We start from the raw sequence: 14,313 nt of genomic DNA, 5'->3' as shown, positions 1-14,313 counted from the left end.
AAAGAGCCCTGGTGTGGCCACAGCCCTGTCGTGAGCCCACGGGAAGCATCCACCGGTGAGCGCAGCCGCTCTCCCGGCCGGGTAGACACAGCCTGACCTAAGCCTCTCATCGCAACGCTTTGGCGGGGCTCATTTTCAAGCGAATAGGTACAATTTTAGTCAACCCTGAGTATTTTTTTTGTTGCGAAATCCCGTCTGCTGAACAGAGCACTGCTGTGCCGTGACATTTATTAAAAAACAAACAGCAAGAGAAACTAGGTGTTTACTTTCCCAACTAGGCGTTTATTTTATAACAGTGTCGTAGCTCAATATGGATATTTATTTTTTTCCAACTGGCTGAGTTTTGTGAACTTTTTAAGTAAACAGGAGCGGGTTAGTCAGCCAGCTACTTAATTGGCTGACGGTGTTTTCATTAAGGGAATTAAAAGCGCTGGGTAGAGGTGAGTTAGTTAGACATACAGGGCTAGAAACAGCTCGATCCCAGAGCAACTCGCATGCCGCCTCCCTTGTCCTAATTACCCTTCATCCCAAACTGCCTCTGCCGGTGACGGCGGCAGCCTGTGAGCCAGCAGCGCGAGGGGAAAACACATCAGCCACGAACAAAACAGACACGTAACCAGCCACACATCCTCTCTTTCCTATATATATATATGTGTCTCATTAAGTGTGGTAAGAGAATAGAAGTTTTATATTATTTACATCCACTTCTAGGAAGGGGTGGGGAGGGATTTATTTTTATTCATTGTTACTATTATTAATGGCCTTTCCTATGATACAGCCCATGAAACTCCTTTTCCACACACACAGCAGAAACCTGGTGTCCCGTTTCTCCGGCAGGGATGGGATGGGAGCTTCGGGGTCGGGGACGGAGACGGGACCCGGCAATCAGTGGCAGCCGCAGGATTTCACCACCATGTTGCGGTGCTTCTTGAGGATGACGTTGTTGTTGCTGTCGTAGTAGAGGACGGAGGTGGCACTGAGCTTCGTGGGGGCACAGCACGCCTTGGGCACGGCCTCGGGCTTCATCAGGTGGACCTGGGGATGGACGGAGCCCGTGAGCGCTGGCGAACACGGCTCCAGGTGGAAGAAAAAGCATTGAACCGGCTCTTAACTGCAAAAAACCTGGGTGAATGGGGAGATTATTTCCAGCTTTTTGCAAAAATATTTATTCTAAACTCCGGGCAGTCCTTGCTGCAGTTTATATTGGATCGGGGCTCGTGGCACCGTGTGGGCTGGGCAGCCCCTTCATTAATTTGGGATTTCTGGGCCCTTCTCTCACTGTAAATAGGCAAATGGCTAAAAAAAAATATAAAAAAATCAAGGGCAGCGCGGGTCTCAGCCCTGCGTGGGCAGGGGATGCTGGATGCTGTTGCAATTGAGATTTTCCTTCAGGGCTCAGCGCTGCCCCAAATTTAACATATTGCACTAAAATCTTAAGTACACAACACCTTTCTGAACACGGCTCTCCTTCGGCTCATTCATCCCCTGCTCAAGACACACGTTATCCCAGTAATTTGTTGTACAGCATAAGGTGGGAGGTTCATGGGCTGCCGGACGCACGCAGCCCTCGCTGGCTTTACCCGACATGTGCGATTAATTTATTGCAAGGGCAGCCAAGCTCTCCCAGTTCGGAAGTCCGGTGTTTTTGCTGTCAAACCCTGCTATTTGCAGCACCGGCCGGGGCTGGCACGGCTCCCCGGCTGTGTTTGCCCCGGCGCTTCCCAGAAGGGCTGGATCTGGGCGCCAGGTGATTCACATCCTGCCCAAACGGCTCCGTTTCGGGAAAAGCGTTGGGTTTAGGGGTGATGGGTGGGCGTAGGGGGGAAGGGGACCCCTCCCTGCCGCTGCCAGGATCATGCCCAGCCCCGGACGGGGCTTCTGGCAGCTTTGTGAATGCAAAAATTAAACCCCGCCAGGCAACACCTTCAAAGGCTCAGCCGAGGACTCCGTGTTCCCTGTAATTAACCGTGAACACCGGAGCCCGTGTGACTCTGCCATTGGGCAATCAAACACTCACAGGGCAGGAAATTCCAGAAATTAAAGCACCGGCTGGGATGTGGGGTGGGTTTGGGAAAAACGGGGCATTAAAGCCTTCCTGCTTAGAATATGCTGAGCCCAGCGCTTGGGCGCTGAGCCACCGCGGTGCTTCGTGGGACCTCAGCTGAAACCCTCACGCATGGCTGGTGAGGACGATGCTCGGGTGACACGATGCCCTTGCCCACCAGCTGACAGGGGAGCACCCATCCAGATGTGCACGCACCCATCCAGATGTGCACGCACACACCGACTCCTTATTGGGAGCTGCAGCTAAACTGCACCCTCTGACCCTAAACACGCTCAAACCCAGGCACGCTCAGCCCCAAACCCAGCTCTCCACTGGGACCCGCCGGGCTCCGACCGGTCCCCCAGGACCCCCAGCGTCCCCCCCAGGGCTGCCATTGCGGGTTGCACTGACCAGGGACTGGAGGATGGCATGGTTGGTGGCGTTCATGCAGGAGTCCAGGGGGAAGGCGCATTCCCCCTCGCAGTAGTAGGCTGAGTACCCCTGCGGGGCGATCACCCAGTCCTGCAAAAACACCCAAAAAACGGGTTTACACCAGTTACACCGTGGGCTTCACCCCTTCTGCGCCCCTTCATCCATTCCCCACCTGCAAAAACAACCCAGCCGGCTCCTCCCCGGGGCGGCTGTGCCAGCAGCAAGGGTTTATTTTGATTTCTTGGCCTGAGCCATGAGTTGTTCGGGGTCACCAATGGGGTTTGGGGTTGTGGCAGTTTGCGTTTGCCTTCCCAGCTCCCAGGATGGGGCTGCGGCAGCTCCCGGCTGCCCCGCACTGCTCACAGGGCTGCGGATGGCTTTACGGGCAGGAGAAGCTGGGCTGGGAGGGAGCCTGGCAGGGGGATGAGGGGTTTTTTTTGCATTTACTTCTCCCAGTAGACAAGTACCAGCCAGCCGAGGTCCTGAAAGCTGACGTAGAGCTCATGGCGCCGGCAGACCTGCCGCCCGTCCGCGGCGTGGACGTCGTCTGCGGGAGAAGGGGACAGGCAGCGTCAGCCCCATGGTGCCAGCATCCCGCATCCCACCCCCCGCTGCAGCCATCCCTGCTCGAGGGAGGGATCGAACACCTCGTATGATCGGGGTTAGTCCAGCAGAATGAAAGAAGAGGAAAAAGAAGCTTCAAACCAGCCGGAAATTTATTGCTCCAACGTTGTGACAAGGGGATTCAGCCTGGGAAGGGCTAAATCCCAGCTCTGCTCACGGCGGAGCTGGCTTCAAGGGTTTCCCAAGCTAAATGAGCTCAGGAGAGCTGGGGCTTCTCGCTCCCCTCCTGCCTGAGCGGCTTCCCGGGGCCGTGACACCCTCCCAGGGCCGTGACACCCTCCAGGGGTGATGTCCTCGCAGGGTGGCTTCAAAACCGGGGGCAATGAGGCAAAAAGTCCAATATTCAGGTCTCCCGAAAACCCCACGGAACACCGTTGCCTTGAGGGCACCCGCCCCAGACCCACTGCACCTCCCGAACTGCAAACAACCCCTATCCTAAAACCCCAGAGCTCTTCGCTCTGCTCCCCCGGGCTGCATTCCTGGGCCAAAATTGGGATTCCTTGCAAGACGGGGTACTGATAAAAGGTCCCTTGATCGTGGCAACAGCAGAGCCCTTTTTTTTTTTTTGCTAGGGACCGCTTCTTGCCCCACAGGGTCTTACCAAAAATTCCCGGCAGCTTGTTTGGATGCGGGAGGTCGTTCGTCTTCTTGGGCTGCCGTCTCCTCGGGGGCTTGGCCGCCCGCGTAACGCGCGCGGGGCTGGGGCTCGCCCGGAAAAACGTCACCATGAAGGGCTGCTTGGAACGGGGCCCCCGGCGCCCCAGCAGCCCCGCCGAGCCGGGGTCGACGCTGTGCCCTGCAGGGACGGGACCACGCGCTGGTTTGCTTTCAGAGTGAACTCATTCAGTTAAAGCAAGGCGAGAAAAAAATACAGAAGGGAATTTGCAGTGGAGAGCTGTGGTTTCGGCAGCCTGAGCGGCTGGACCCCCCCCAGCTGGGGCTCCCACTCTGCTCTTGCCCCCCCCCCCCGGGTGGGTGTATGATGGGCAGCTCGCAGAGGCGGTACGGGCTCATCCTGCGTGGCCACCACCACGCGATGGGCACGTAGAGCAATTCAAGGATTAAAACCAAGCGAGACCCCAGCGACTGATTTTCCCCTTCGCCACTGGGGAGGGAAGCTCGGTGCGCTGGGAGGGAAGGGGATGGATGGAGCATCAACGGCTGCGATTGCTGCCTACGTGGGATCGGAGATGCTCTTTCTGTACCTGCGCACCTGCAAAAGGCACCGTTGGAGCAGATTTAACCCCCTTGGTGAGAAGAGGGTTAATCCTCCAGCACACACACAAGGATCCCTCCAGGTAAGGAGTTCATTAAGTGCTAATGGGGTTATTACAGCCCACACCAGGAACCCCATTAGCATGAATGCCTTTGGGAGGCTTCATCATCAGGGCTTGCCTGCAACCCCAGCGCTGCCATTCTGGCGACCGCTGTTCTCCATCGCAGCTGGAAAGTTAAAATTGCAGCGAGACGACCCCCCCGCCACCCTCCGTGGCACCAAGAGGGGATAAGAGGACTCCAGTTCCTGGGGATTTGGCCCCAGATGCTGCAGGGAGGTTAGGCAGGCTTACCATCATCTGTCTCCACGTAGAGTCGCAGCCCCAGGTTGTATTTCCGATCCACTAACCAGTGGTTGCTGGCAGCTGTGACGTCAAATACCAGCCAGCCCTCGGTGCCAGCATGCAGGTCCTGGACATCCAGCAGAAACAGGTCAGACTCCCTGTGGAAATGGGGAAAAAAACACGAGCAGTGAGTAATAGCACCCAAAGGGCAGTAGCACCAGCGATAATTCACGGAAATGAGTCCTTGGTGCCTGTGTCCATACAGGTCCTGGTGCAGCAGGGTCAGGGCGGAGGCTCCCAGCGCCTCCGGCTGTGCCGCACATGACGGTGGCACCCTGGCAGCTGCCCTGGGAAAAGCATCCTCCCAGCCCTGGCCGAAAAGCCGGGGTGTGGCATTGCCCGGTGGGAAAGCGTGGGAACAGCCGGCCAGGACCGTGCTGCTTCCCTCGGCATTTGCATGGTCGTGAGAAGGGAAAGTGCCAGGGTTGGTGCTCACCAGCCCCATCTTCATCCCCATCCCTGGCTCCATCCCCATCTGTGTCTCCATCCCCATCTCCGTCCTCATCCCCATCCCTGCCTCCATCCTTATCCTCATCCCCGTCACAGAATCACAGAATCACTAAGGTTGGCAAAGACCTGTAAGATCATCAAGTCCAACCATCACCCCAACCCCACCATGCCCACTAAACCATGTCCCGCAGTGCCACGTCCACACGTTCCTTGAACACCTCCAGTGATGGTGACTCCACCACCTCCCTGGGCAGCCTCTTCCAGTGCTTTACCACTCTCTCCGGAAAGACATTGTTCCTAATATCCAGCCTAAACCTCCCCTGGTGCAACTTGAGGCACCCCGTCACCTGTTGGAGTGCTCGGCGGCGATCTCGTAGATGCTGACGTGGAGGGTGTTGTTGGCATGGCGGCTGATCCCCCGTGCCTTGTAGATGCGAAACTCGGCGGCCGTCACCGACTCGCCCGTGGGCACCTGCGTCAGGTCGAATCTGAACTCCTTCCAGTATGGCTTCGGGGAGAAGATGTCCCGGTCCTGCTCGACTGCGGAGCAAAGGGGTCAGGGAGGGCTGTGCCGGGCCCTCACCGTGCCGCTGGCCACCCTGATGGGCTGATCGGAGCCTGCAGCCCCCCGCCGAGTCCCACCGACCCCATCCACCCCCGATTTGGGGACAAATCCCGCTGGATCCGGGCTCCTCACCCCGCTGAGCGCTCGGCTGCTGCTGCAAATTCCCATCTCTCCTCTCCCACGAGTTTTAATCTTGATGCAATCCCCAACTTTATTTTGCTGTAAACCCACCACCCTCCCAGCCCTCTTTCTTCATCATTAATTAAAAAAAAAATTAAAATAAAAAGCACCAAGTCTTGCCTATGGCGGGCGCACGGAGAAGCTGCCCCTCGCACTGGGCTTTAGGGGCTGCAGCCCTTTGCGCTCCTCCAAAGGGTGAAAAACCCCCGAAAACCCGAGTTTTGGGGGTCGGCGGGACCGTCGGGAGCAGGAATTGGGGGTTTTGCAAGCTTTTCTTGCAGGAGGTGCTTGGGGGACACAATCTGGACACACCGGGGCCATCGCCGGGCGTCACAGGTCCCCGCTCCCCTGCGGGCTTTGGGCTGCTGAAATGTAAAGGTTTGCAACCTATGCAAGGGGGGGGGGATTGTCACATCATCACTCTGCAAAAATAAAACCTCACTTCTTACTGAAAATACCTACTTTCTGCAGAAATCTAGTGCATGTTGGGAAAGGAAAAATCTGTTTGTTTTTTTTTTTATTAAGTCCATAAAGAAAAAAACCTGCCGTCTTTCTTTACGGTAATGCAGCCCCACAGAATTTCTCTAATATGTAATTATTTGAAGAAAATTGCTCTTTTTAAAAATATACCAGGCTGCCATGACTGAATATAATTAAAGTGATTAAAGCGTCTCCTGCTTCAGGCACAAAAGCAAGGTAACAAAACTGACCTGGCGCTTACTTTTAAAAAGAAAACAAACAAATAATTAAATAAATAAATATACATGTTTTAAACGCCATTTTTAACCGATTCCAGGGGGAAAAACCACTCCAAATTTAATACACCATAAAGTTGCTGTCCGTGTTTATGCGGGGGGGGGAGCAGCGTGGTGCACTCCCCAACCTGAACACTGAGATTTTAATTATGCATCCATGGATTATTTTTTTCTTCTGTTTTTTTTTTTCCCCCTTTTTTAAAAAAAAAAAAACAAACCCAAACCCACATTCCCTCCAGCTACTGGGCTCACCACAAGTTATGTTATAAAAAAAGCCCGGGGCCAGGCGGGCCGGGGCGGATGCGGAGAGCGTTTCCGGAGGCTGCCGGCCGGCGGCCAGCTGCGGGCGGGAGGATGCTGCGGGGAGCTGGATCCGGCCCGTGCACCCCCTCAAGGGGTGACAATGGCCCCCCCCGACCCCGCTGCAGCCCCGCAGGGGCTCCCCGGCCCTTTTCTGCTTTTCCATTTCTTCCACTGACCCGTCGCTGATGGTTTCACGCTCCTGAGCCGTTAAAGATGCTGCTGAGGCCGCTGATGCCTCGTGGCTTTTGCAAAATCCTTAAATCCCCCCAAAACACAACCAGAGGAATCCCCTCCTTTATTGTTTTCACTGATAAACTCCCAGCGGGAGGTCCTGTGGTCGGTCCAAGGGACACCCAGGTACAGAGCCGTGTCCCCTCGGGTATTTTCGGTCACCCGGGTATTTATTTCATGGGTCACTTGGGTCACCCCTTTGCTCCCTGGCATCAGGCGAGACCCAACCAGACTAAATACCGGCTCAGAAACCACCACGACCTTCATGGGCCGAGTGTCTTCGGCAAAGCGATGCTGCGGTACCGCTCAGGTGGATCCCGGGAAGGGCGGGGGGAGATTTCTGGCAGAGCCAAGGAGGTCAACGCAACACAGAAAAAGCCCCCGGGGTGATTTTCGTGTCCCCCCCGCCCCGGAGAAGGGTGAAAACCTTGGCTAAAGAAGCAGTTTACTATGAAATCTTTGCATCCATATGCTGCAGAGGTGATGGAGGAGACCGGGTCCGAAGGCAGAGGGGGGGTGAGCTGGCAGGGAGGGAAGCCCAGGGATGTCCTGGCCAGGGATGAGAAATGCTAAAGGAGCCGGCAATTAGCTGTGCACCTTGACGAACCAAATGAGCTGGCCTTAATAGCAAGCTGCCTAGTATTTGGGGTGAGAGACTAGGAGGAATCCCTGCTTTCTCCCTCATTTTGTGGAGCAGAAGAGGGAATCCCCTTGGACCAAGGGCGAAGCATCCCCTCCTGTGCCGACACGGGGTTAGCGCGGCAGAGGAGAGCGATGGGGATGGAACCGGCTGCACGGCGTTTAGCAAACAGCAGCCCGGGTGGGTGATCAGCAGGTTGGAAGAGGTTTAGTATCGCCGTGTTTTCTGGCAAAATTGTAAATGGCTGCAAAATTATGACTCTGCAGCTGGGGAGAGCGTGTCGCATCCCGAAAGCACCCAGCACCCTTTGCCCAGGCAGAAAAGTGGGTGCTAAAATGCTGCTGGTGCTGGGGGGTGTGCAGGCGATGGGGCCGGCCGGGAGCCCGTCGCGCCTGGGAACCTGCTATTGATTCGAGGCGGGTTGACTCAGCCGCACCGCCAACCCTCAATTATCTGTGGGTGGATTATCCGGATTGCGGATGAGACGCACTAAAAAAACCCAACCCAAGCTCTTTGCTCTCCTTGCCCCCTCCTTTGGCATTTACCGTCTCGCCCCTAAGAGCTGCTGCATCTTTCCCTGAAGCTGAATGCCACAACTATGCCGTGTGCTCCCACCACCCCCAAAAAAAATACAAAAAAAATTACTATATACATATATAAATGGCCGTGGGGCCATGCAAGCCCTGGCAGGGGATGCCCAGCTCCGGCCGGGCTGAGCCCCGCTGTCTCCCAACCCCTGCGTGGTCCCGCTCTCTCCCCGGAGATGGGGCGACGGGGCCGCCTGCCCTTCGTCCTGCTCCCCAGGTTATTTTTAGCTGCACTTTTTCATTGTAAACTTTCTCTGTTTCTATAAACTGCGCATCAGTCGTAATTACTGGTCCTGGCTGCTCCCAATGGTCCCCATGATCATTTCAGACACTAAATTAAAAGGAAATGCCAGGATATTCAACCACATCAAGTGCTCTGAATCCTAAAATAGGTTTAAAGGAGATGCAAGGAAGATACTATCCTTCACTTGCAAGCAGGAAAAAATAAGCTCCGGAGGTTTTCCGCAGCGGGGAGAGATTCAAGAGTTATCCCAAGGGCTGCAAAACGCAGCAGAGCCTCTGCCGGGCTCCTGCTTCATCTCATGAGTGCTTCCTCTGTCCTCTCGAGATGAACATCGGGAGCCGCAGGACACGGGGCTCAGCACCGGGCACCCCCAGCCTGGCTGCATGTGGCTGTGAGGCAGCCTTGGCCCCCGCTTGCATCCCCCCCGGCTCCCCCAGCCCTACAAACAGCCGGCCAAGAGCACGGGGTTGCAGGTGGACCCCAGGGGATTTGCTTTACAAAGCTTTTCCCATTTAAAACACGCACGGCCGCTGCGTACGGAGCACCGACACCTCTGCAGGGGCTCGTCCCCCACTGCCGGAAAATGCTTCCGTGCGTCCCTTGGCTGCACCCGGTTTTCTGGCCGAGCCGTCGCGGATGCCCGGAGGAAAAGGCACAAACAGCTGCGAAATGAAGTCGGGAGTAGGAAAATCCTGACCCTGCTGCTGACAGCAGTCAGGTTTCGGTGCTAACTGCGTGGGGGCGAAGGCGAGCGCCCGCCTGGGCACCGAGGCTGGCAGCGGGCGATGCTCTGCCAGTGCGGGGAGTGGAGCAGCACACCCCAACTCCCTGGCTGAATTAAAGAGGTTGCTGTGAGCTCCCACCCCACGCTAATGGCTCCTTGCAGCGCCCGGGGCACTGCAGCTATTTTTGCAAAGGTGCCCTGCCTTCCTCCCCCAGCGCTCCCCAAGAAGCAAACCCGGTGAAGTCAGGGTTTGCCAGAAAGATGTCTGGCCACGGGCAGAGCCGCCGCACTGGGCTTTTTACAAGGATGTGTAGTGGTAGGACGAGGGGTAATGTCTTCATACTGAAGGAGGGTAGATTTAGATCAGATCTAAGGAAGAAATTCTTCACCAGGAGGGTGGTGAGGCACTGGAACAGGTCCAGAGAAGCTGTGGATGCCCCAACCCTGGAAGTGTTCAAGGCCAGGTTGGACGGGGCTTTGAGCAACCTGGTCTAGTGGAAGGTGTCCCTACCCATAGCAGGGAGGTTGGAACTCGATGGTCTTTAAGGTCCCTTCCAACCCAAACCATTCTGTGATTCACAGAATCAGAGAATCACTAAGGTTGGAAAAGACCTGTAAGATCATCAAGTCCAACCATCAACACACCCCACCATGCCCATTAAACCATGTCCCGCAGTGCCACGTCCACACCTTCCTTGAACACCTCCAGTGATGATGACTCCCCTCCCTGGGCAGCCTCTTCCAATGCTTCACCACTCTCTCAGGAAAGACATTTTTCCTAATATCCAGCCTGAACCTCCCCTGGCACAACTTGAGGCTATATCTCCTCTTGTCCTATCACTTGTCACTTGGGAGAAGAGACCAACACCCACCTCACCACAACCCCCTTTCAGGTAGTTGTAGAGAGCGATGAGGTCTCCCCTCAGCCTCCTCTTCTCCAGACTGAACAACCCCAGCTCCCTCAGCCGCTCCTCATCAGACTTCATTTCAGACTCATAAGATTCATGCGAACTGGCCGCGGGGGGAGTCCGGCCACATCCCGGGGTGGTGGTGGACGCCGGGGAGGGAAAGGGAGGACACGTGTGTCACGGTGCCGACGGTGCGGTCGTGGGGGGCTCGGGCAGACTGCAGCACTGCAAGCCTCCTCCTCGCCTTCCCGTTACAAACCTCTCTGCTCCGTGATTATACCCTGCGCGTAACCGTGACTCACGGTTGGTGGCTCAGCCCCGGCCGAGAAGAAATCACAAAGCCCGTCCTTACCCCAGGCTTAAAAATACAACCCACCTGACTCCTTCAGTTAGCGCACAGAAATAGCACGGGTCGGGCTTATATGAAGCATTTTATCTTCACGCCGAGAGGCAGTGAGCAGGACGGGACGGGTGGATCCATCATCACCAAACCCAACCGAGGGTGCTCGGTGGCCGCCCAGTGCCTGGGGGGGCCCTCGCTGCCCCCGGCCCCGCCACCTGCCCGGGCCAGCAGGCAGGCAGGGCGCTCTGCCCGCCCAAACCGCGACGTGTTTGTGCGCCGGGGAGGTTTGTCATTTCCCCTTCCCAGGAAAAAGGTGTGCCGTTGGGAGCCGCGCTCCGGCCCGGCTCACACAGGGCTCCTCAGGGTGGCTGGGAGCAAAGAGGTCCAAGTGCCCAATGGGGCACCGACTTACCCCATTTGCATGTCCCATCAGGGTAATTGTGCAGCAAATTAAGCATGCAAATGAAAGCTAGCCTTCTCCCACAAACATTTATTTAATTAACATGAAGGGGCTGACGAAGCCGCAGAAATCAAAGCCATTCAAATTGAAGGCTGGAACTGTGTTCCCCAATTCTTCCTGGCTGCTCCAGGAGCACCGGGAAGGGGAGCGGCGCCAGCACCCCTGCGCCTGCACCGACGCCTCCCGGGCGGCTCCCCAGCCCCGCTGAACAGCCCACCCTGGTTGTCTCCAAACCTGGCCATTTTAAAGCATTTTTTGGTGCTTGGCTGTTGTCTGGAGTGCTGAGGGGAGCTGGGATTTGGTGCCCCAGTATCTGCCTCCCTCGGTCTCAGCTTCCCCGGGGACGCTGAGCCCCCACAGCCCCAAGGGCTCTAGAGAGGAGATGGGTGCTGGGTGCCTGCACCCATGGGCACCCCTGAGCAGGGCCTGGCGCAGCAGGGGCTGTCCCAGGGAGCTCCCTCGTCTCTTTACATCCACCCGTGGTAGGGGGGATGTAAGAATTGCACGGAGACAACTTGGGAGACACCTCCAGGGCCCTCCCTCACCCATACCTCCTCCCCAGGGCGCGGGTCCCCTCCCTGCCTGGGCTCTCCAGGGAGGGTTTCTCCCCATGCTCCGAGCACTGGCTGTGGGGGACCCCGTGCGGGGCCTGGAGGGGTGCAGGGGAGCAAAGGGGCCCTGGCCGGTCCTCGGTGGTGCCATGGTGTGGCACCTTCCCATTGCACTCCCTTCGGCACACCACCGTGCAGCAGCCGAATCCAGCCTTGCTCTGGGGAGGCATCCCCGAGCCCAGGACACCAGCCACGTCTGCGGCTCGTGGGCCAGGATGCTGCTCCATGCCTACTACCACCCCCTGCCCCACACCTCATCCCCTCGCCTTTGCACAGGTGCTCCCCAAAACCTTGTGCTTGGTCTGGATGGGGACACCCGAACACCCCTTGAAGCAATGATGAGCAGAGGCAGGGAAAGGCTGCGTATCCGAATGCCCAGTCTGCGCATCCCGCTGGGTTCAGGCCACCCAAGTGCCTGCCCTTGTGGGGGGCACCCCTCGCACCGGAGTGCTCATGGCCCTGTTGATGCTGGCTGGAAATAGCTCTGCTTTCGCTGCCGCTCACGCAACCGCCTGGAAATAGGACGGTGGCTGGAGCCCCGGCATTGCTCAGTAACCAGCTGGATGGGATTCCAGCAATAATTAGCAACCTTGAGGATTTTATTTTGAACCGTGATTCAGTGTCCCACCGCGGGTAATTGGGTCCACCCTGCTGCTGGCACGGAGAGCTGCTGGCCTGCCCGCGTGCCCCACTCGCTCCGCAACCAGTTCACGTGTGCCCACCGAAATGGGGAGTGCAGGTGTGGGCGACGCGGCTCCCTGGAGCAGGACGAGCCTGCCTCAGCCCGCGGTGGTTCCCAGCCTCCCTCCGCTGCGTTACGATGGCGATAGTGTTCGGAGCAAGCAGCCCAGGTCATTGCAACTTGGGGCCAAGCTCACCGAGTTGACCCAGCTTGGTCCCAGCCCGCCGGCCCTCAGCCCACCCTCGCTGCATGACCTTCCCCTTCTCCATCTCCACTTTTTTAAGCGGAGCTGGGTTTCGTGCCGAGGCCCTGCGCAGCCTGCCAGGGACCGCGGCGGCTCTCTCCCAGCACCCAGGGTGCAGCCCCACGGCCACCGAGCCCCTCACGGGCCGCTCTCCTGTGGTTATTAAGCTCAGCTCTGTGCACAAGAGGCTTTTCTGAGCAGGGACACCTGAGAAGCGCCCCGGGACCGGGGGATGCTCGGAGCCGTCGGTACGCCAGCGATGGTTCCCTGCCTGCAGCCAAGGGCTGGGGCAGGGACGAGGTTTGCTCCGCGGGGTTTGGGCCGGGGCAGGCCCGGGCTGGGCTGGCGGCGGGGCTCGGTACCGTGCCCAGCCCCGGCAGTGCGGCGGCCGCAGCCCCGTGCGCCCCGTCCCGCCGTGCGCTGCTCCCCGCTGCCCCCGCTGCCCCCCGGCCCGCTGCGGGCGGCGACCCCGAGCGCCCCGGGGAGATGCGCTGCGCTGTGCGGGGCTCCGCCGCCGCCTCCGCCCCGGTGCCCCCGGTGCCCCCGCAGGCTCCGCTCCTGTCCGCGCGCCCTGTCTGCTCCGGTCCCCCCCGGTCCCACCGCGCACCCCGGTCCCTCCGGTCCTGCCCAAGCCGCCTGGATCCTGCCCGTGCACCCCGGTCCCTCCGCAGGCTCCGGTCCCTCCGGCGCGCCCCGGTCTGCGCCGGTCCCCACTGTCTCCCCGCTCCTGCCAAAGCCGCTTAGATCCTGCCCGCACGCCCCGGTCCCCCCGGTGCCCCCGCAGGCTCCGGCCCCGCCGATGCCCCCGCACGCTCCGGTCCCCCCTGTGCCCCCACACGCTCCGGTCCCGCCGGTGCTCCTGCACGCTCCGGTCCTCCCGGTGTGCCCCGGTCCCCCCTGTGCCCCCACACGCTCCGGTCCCGCCGGTGCTCCTGCACGCTCCGGTCCTCCCGGTGTGCCCCGGTCCCCCCTGTGCCCCCACACGCTCCGGTCCCGCCGGTGCCCCCACACGCTCCGGTCCCGCCGGTGCTCCTGCACGCTCCGCTCCTCCCGGTGCGCCCCGGTCCCCCCGGTGCCCCCGCACGCTCCGGCCCCGCCGGTGCCCCCGCACGCTCCGCTCCTCCCGGTGCGCCCCGGTCCCCCCGGTGCCCCCGCACGCTCCGCTCCTGCCCGTACGCCCCGGTCCCCCCGGTGCTCCCGCACGCTCCGCTCCTCCCGGTGCGCCCCGGTCCCGCCGGTGCCCCCCGCGCGCCCCGGTGCCGCGCTCACCCATGTTGACGAGGCTGACGACGGTGTCGGCGCGGCTGACGACGCTGCCGGGCGGGGGGGCTCTGGGTGCTGAGCCCGGTGAGCACCGGCCGCGACACCGCCGCCTCCTCCTCCTCCTCCTCCGCCTCCTCCTCGCCGGCCACCGCGTGGTAGAGGTCGAGCATGAAGAGCGGCGCGGCGGCGGCGGGGGCGCGGGCGGCGGCGGGGGTCCGCGGCCGGGGCCGGCCGGGCAGCCCCAGCACGGCCAGGATCTCCCGCTGCACGTCGCGCCGCTCGCCGCCGCTCAGCCGCCGCTGCAGGAAACCGGCGGCGTGGAGGCGGCGGCGGAGGACGCTGCCGCTGCCCAACTGGCACAGCACCGCCGCCGCCCAGAGCAGCGCCAGGGCCCCCAGCGGACC

At 59.5% G+C, this 14,313-nt stretch overlaps 1 protein-coding gene across 1 annotated transcript; it reads right to left on the bottom strand.

Annotated features, from left to right (window-relative positions):
* Positions 1-853: 853 nt before the first annotated feature.
* LOC132319600 (bone morphogenetic protein 8B-like) lies at positions 854-14,313 on the bottom strand (the record flags this gene model as incomplete). The annotated part of the gene is given in 8 exon segments (XM_059830651.1): positions 854-1,035; positions 2,456-2,566; positions 2,944-3,023; positions 3,702-3,896; positions 4,669-4,817; positions 5,517-5,709; positions 13,916-13,973; positions 13,975-14,313. Coding segments are annotated over 8 exon segments (1,275 nt in total), but the record flags the coding sequence as incomplete, so codon positions are not given.

Source organism: Gavia stellata, chromosome 29 (genome assembly GCF_030936135.1).
Source record: "Gavia stellata isolate bGavSte3 chromosome 29, bGavSte3.hap2, whole genome shotgun sequence".
Taxonomy (NCBI): Eukaryota; Metazoa; Chordata; class Aves; order Gaviiformes; family Gaviidae; genus Gavia; species Gavia stellata.
Note: the sequence above shows the minus strand (reverse complement) of the source record. Positions and strands in the feature narration are given on the sequence as shown.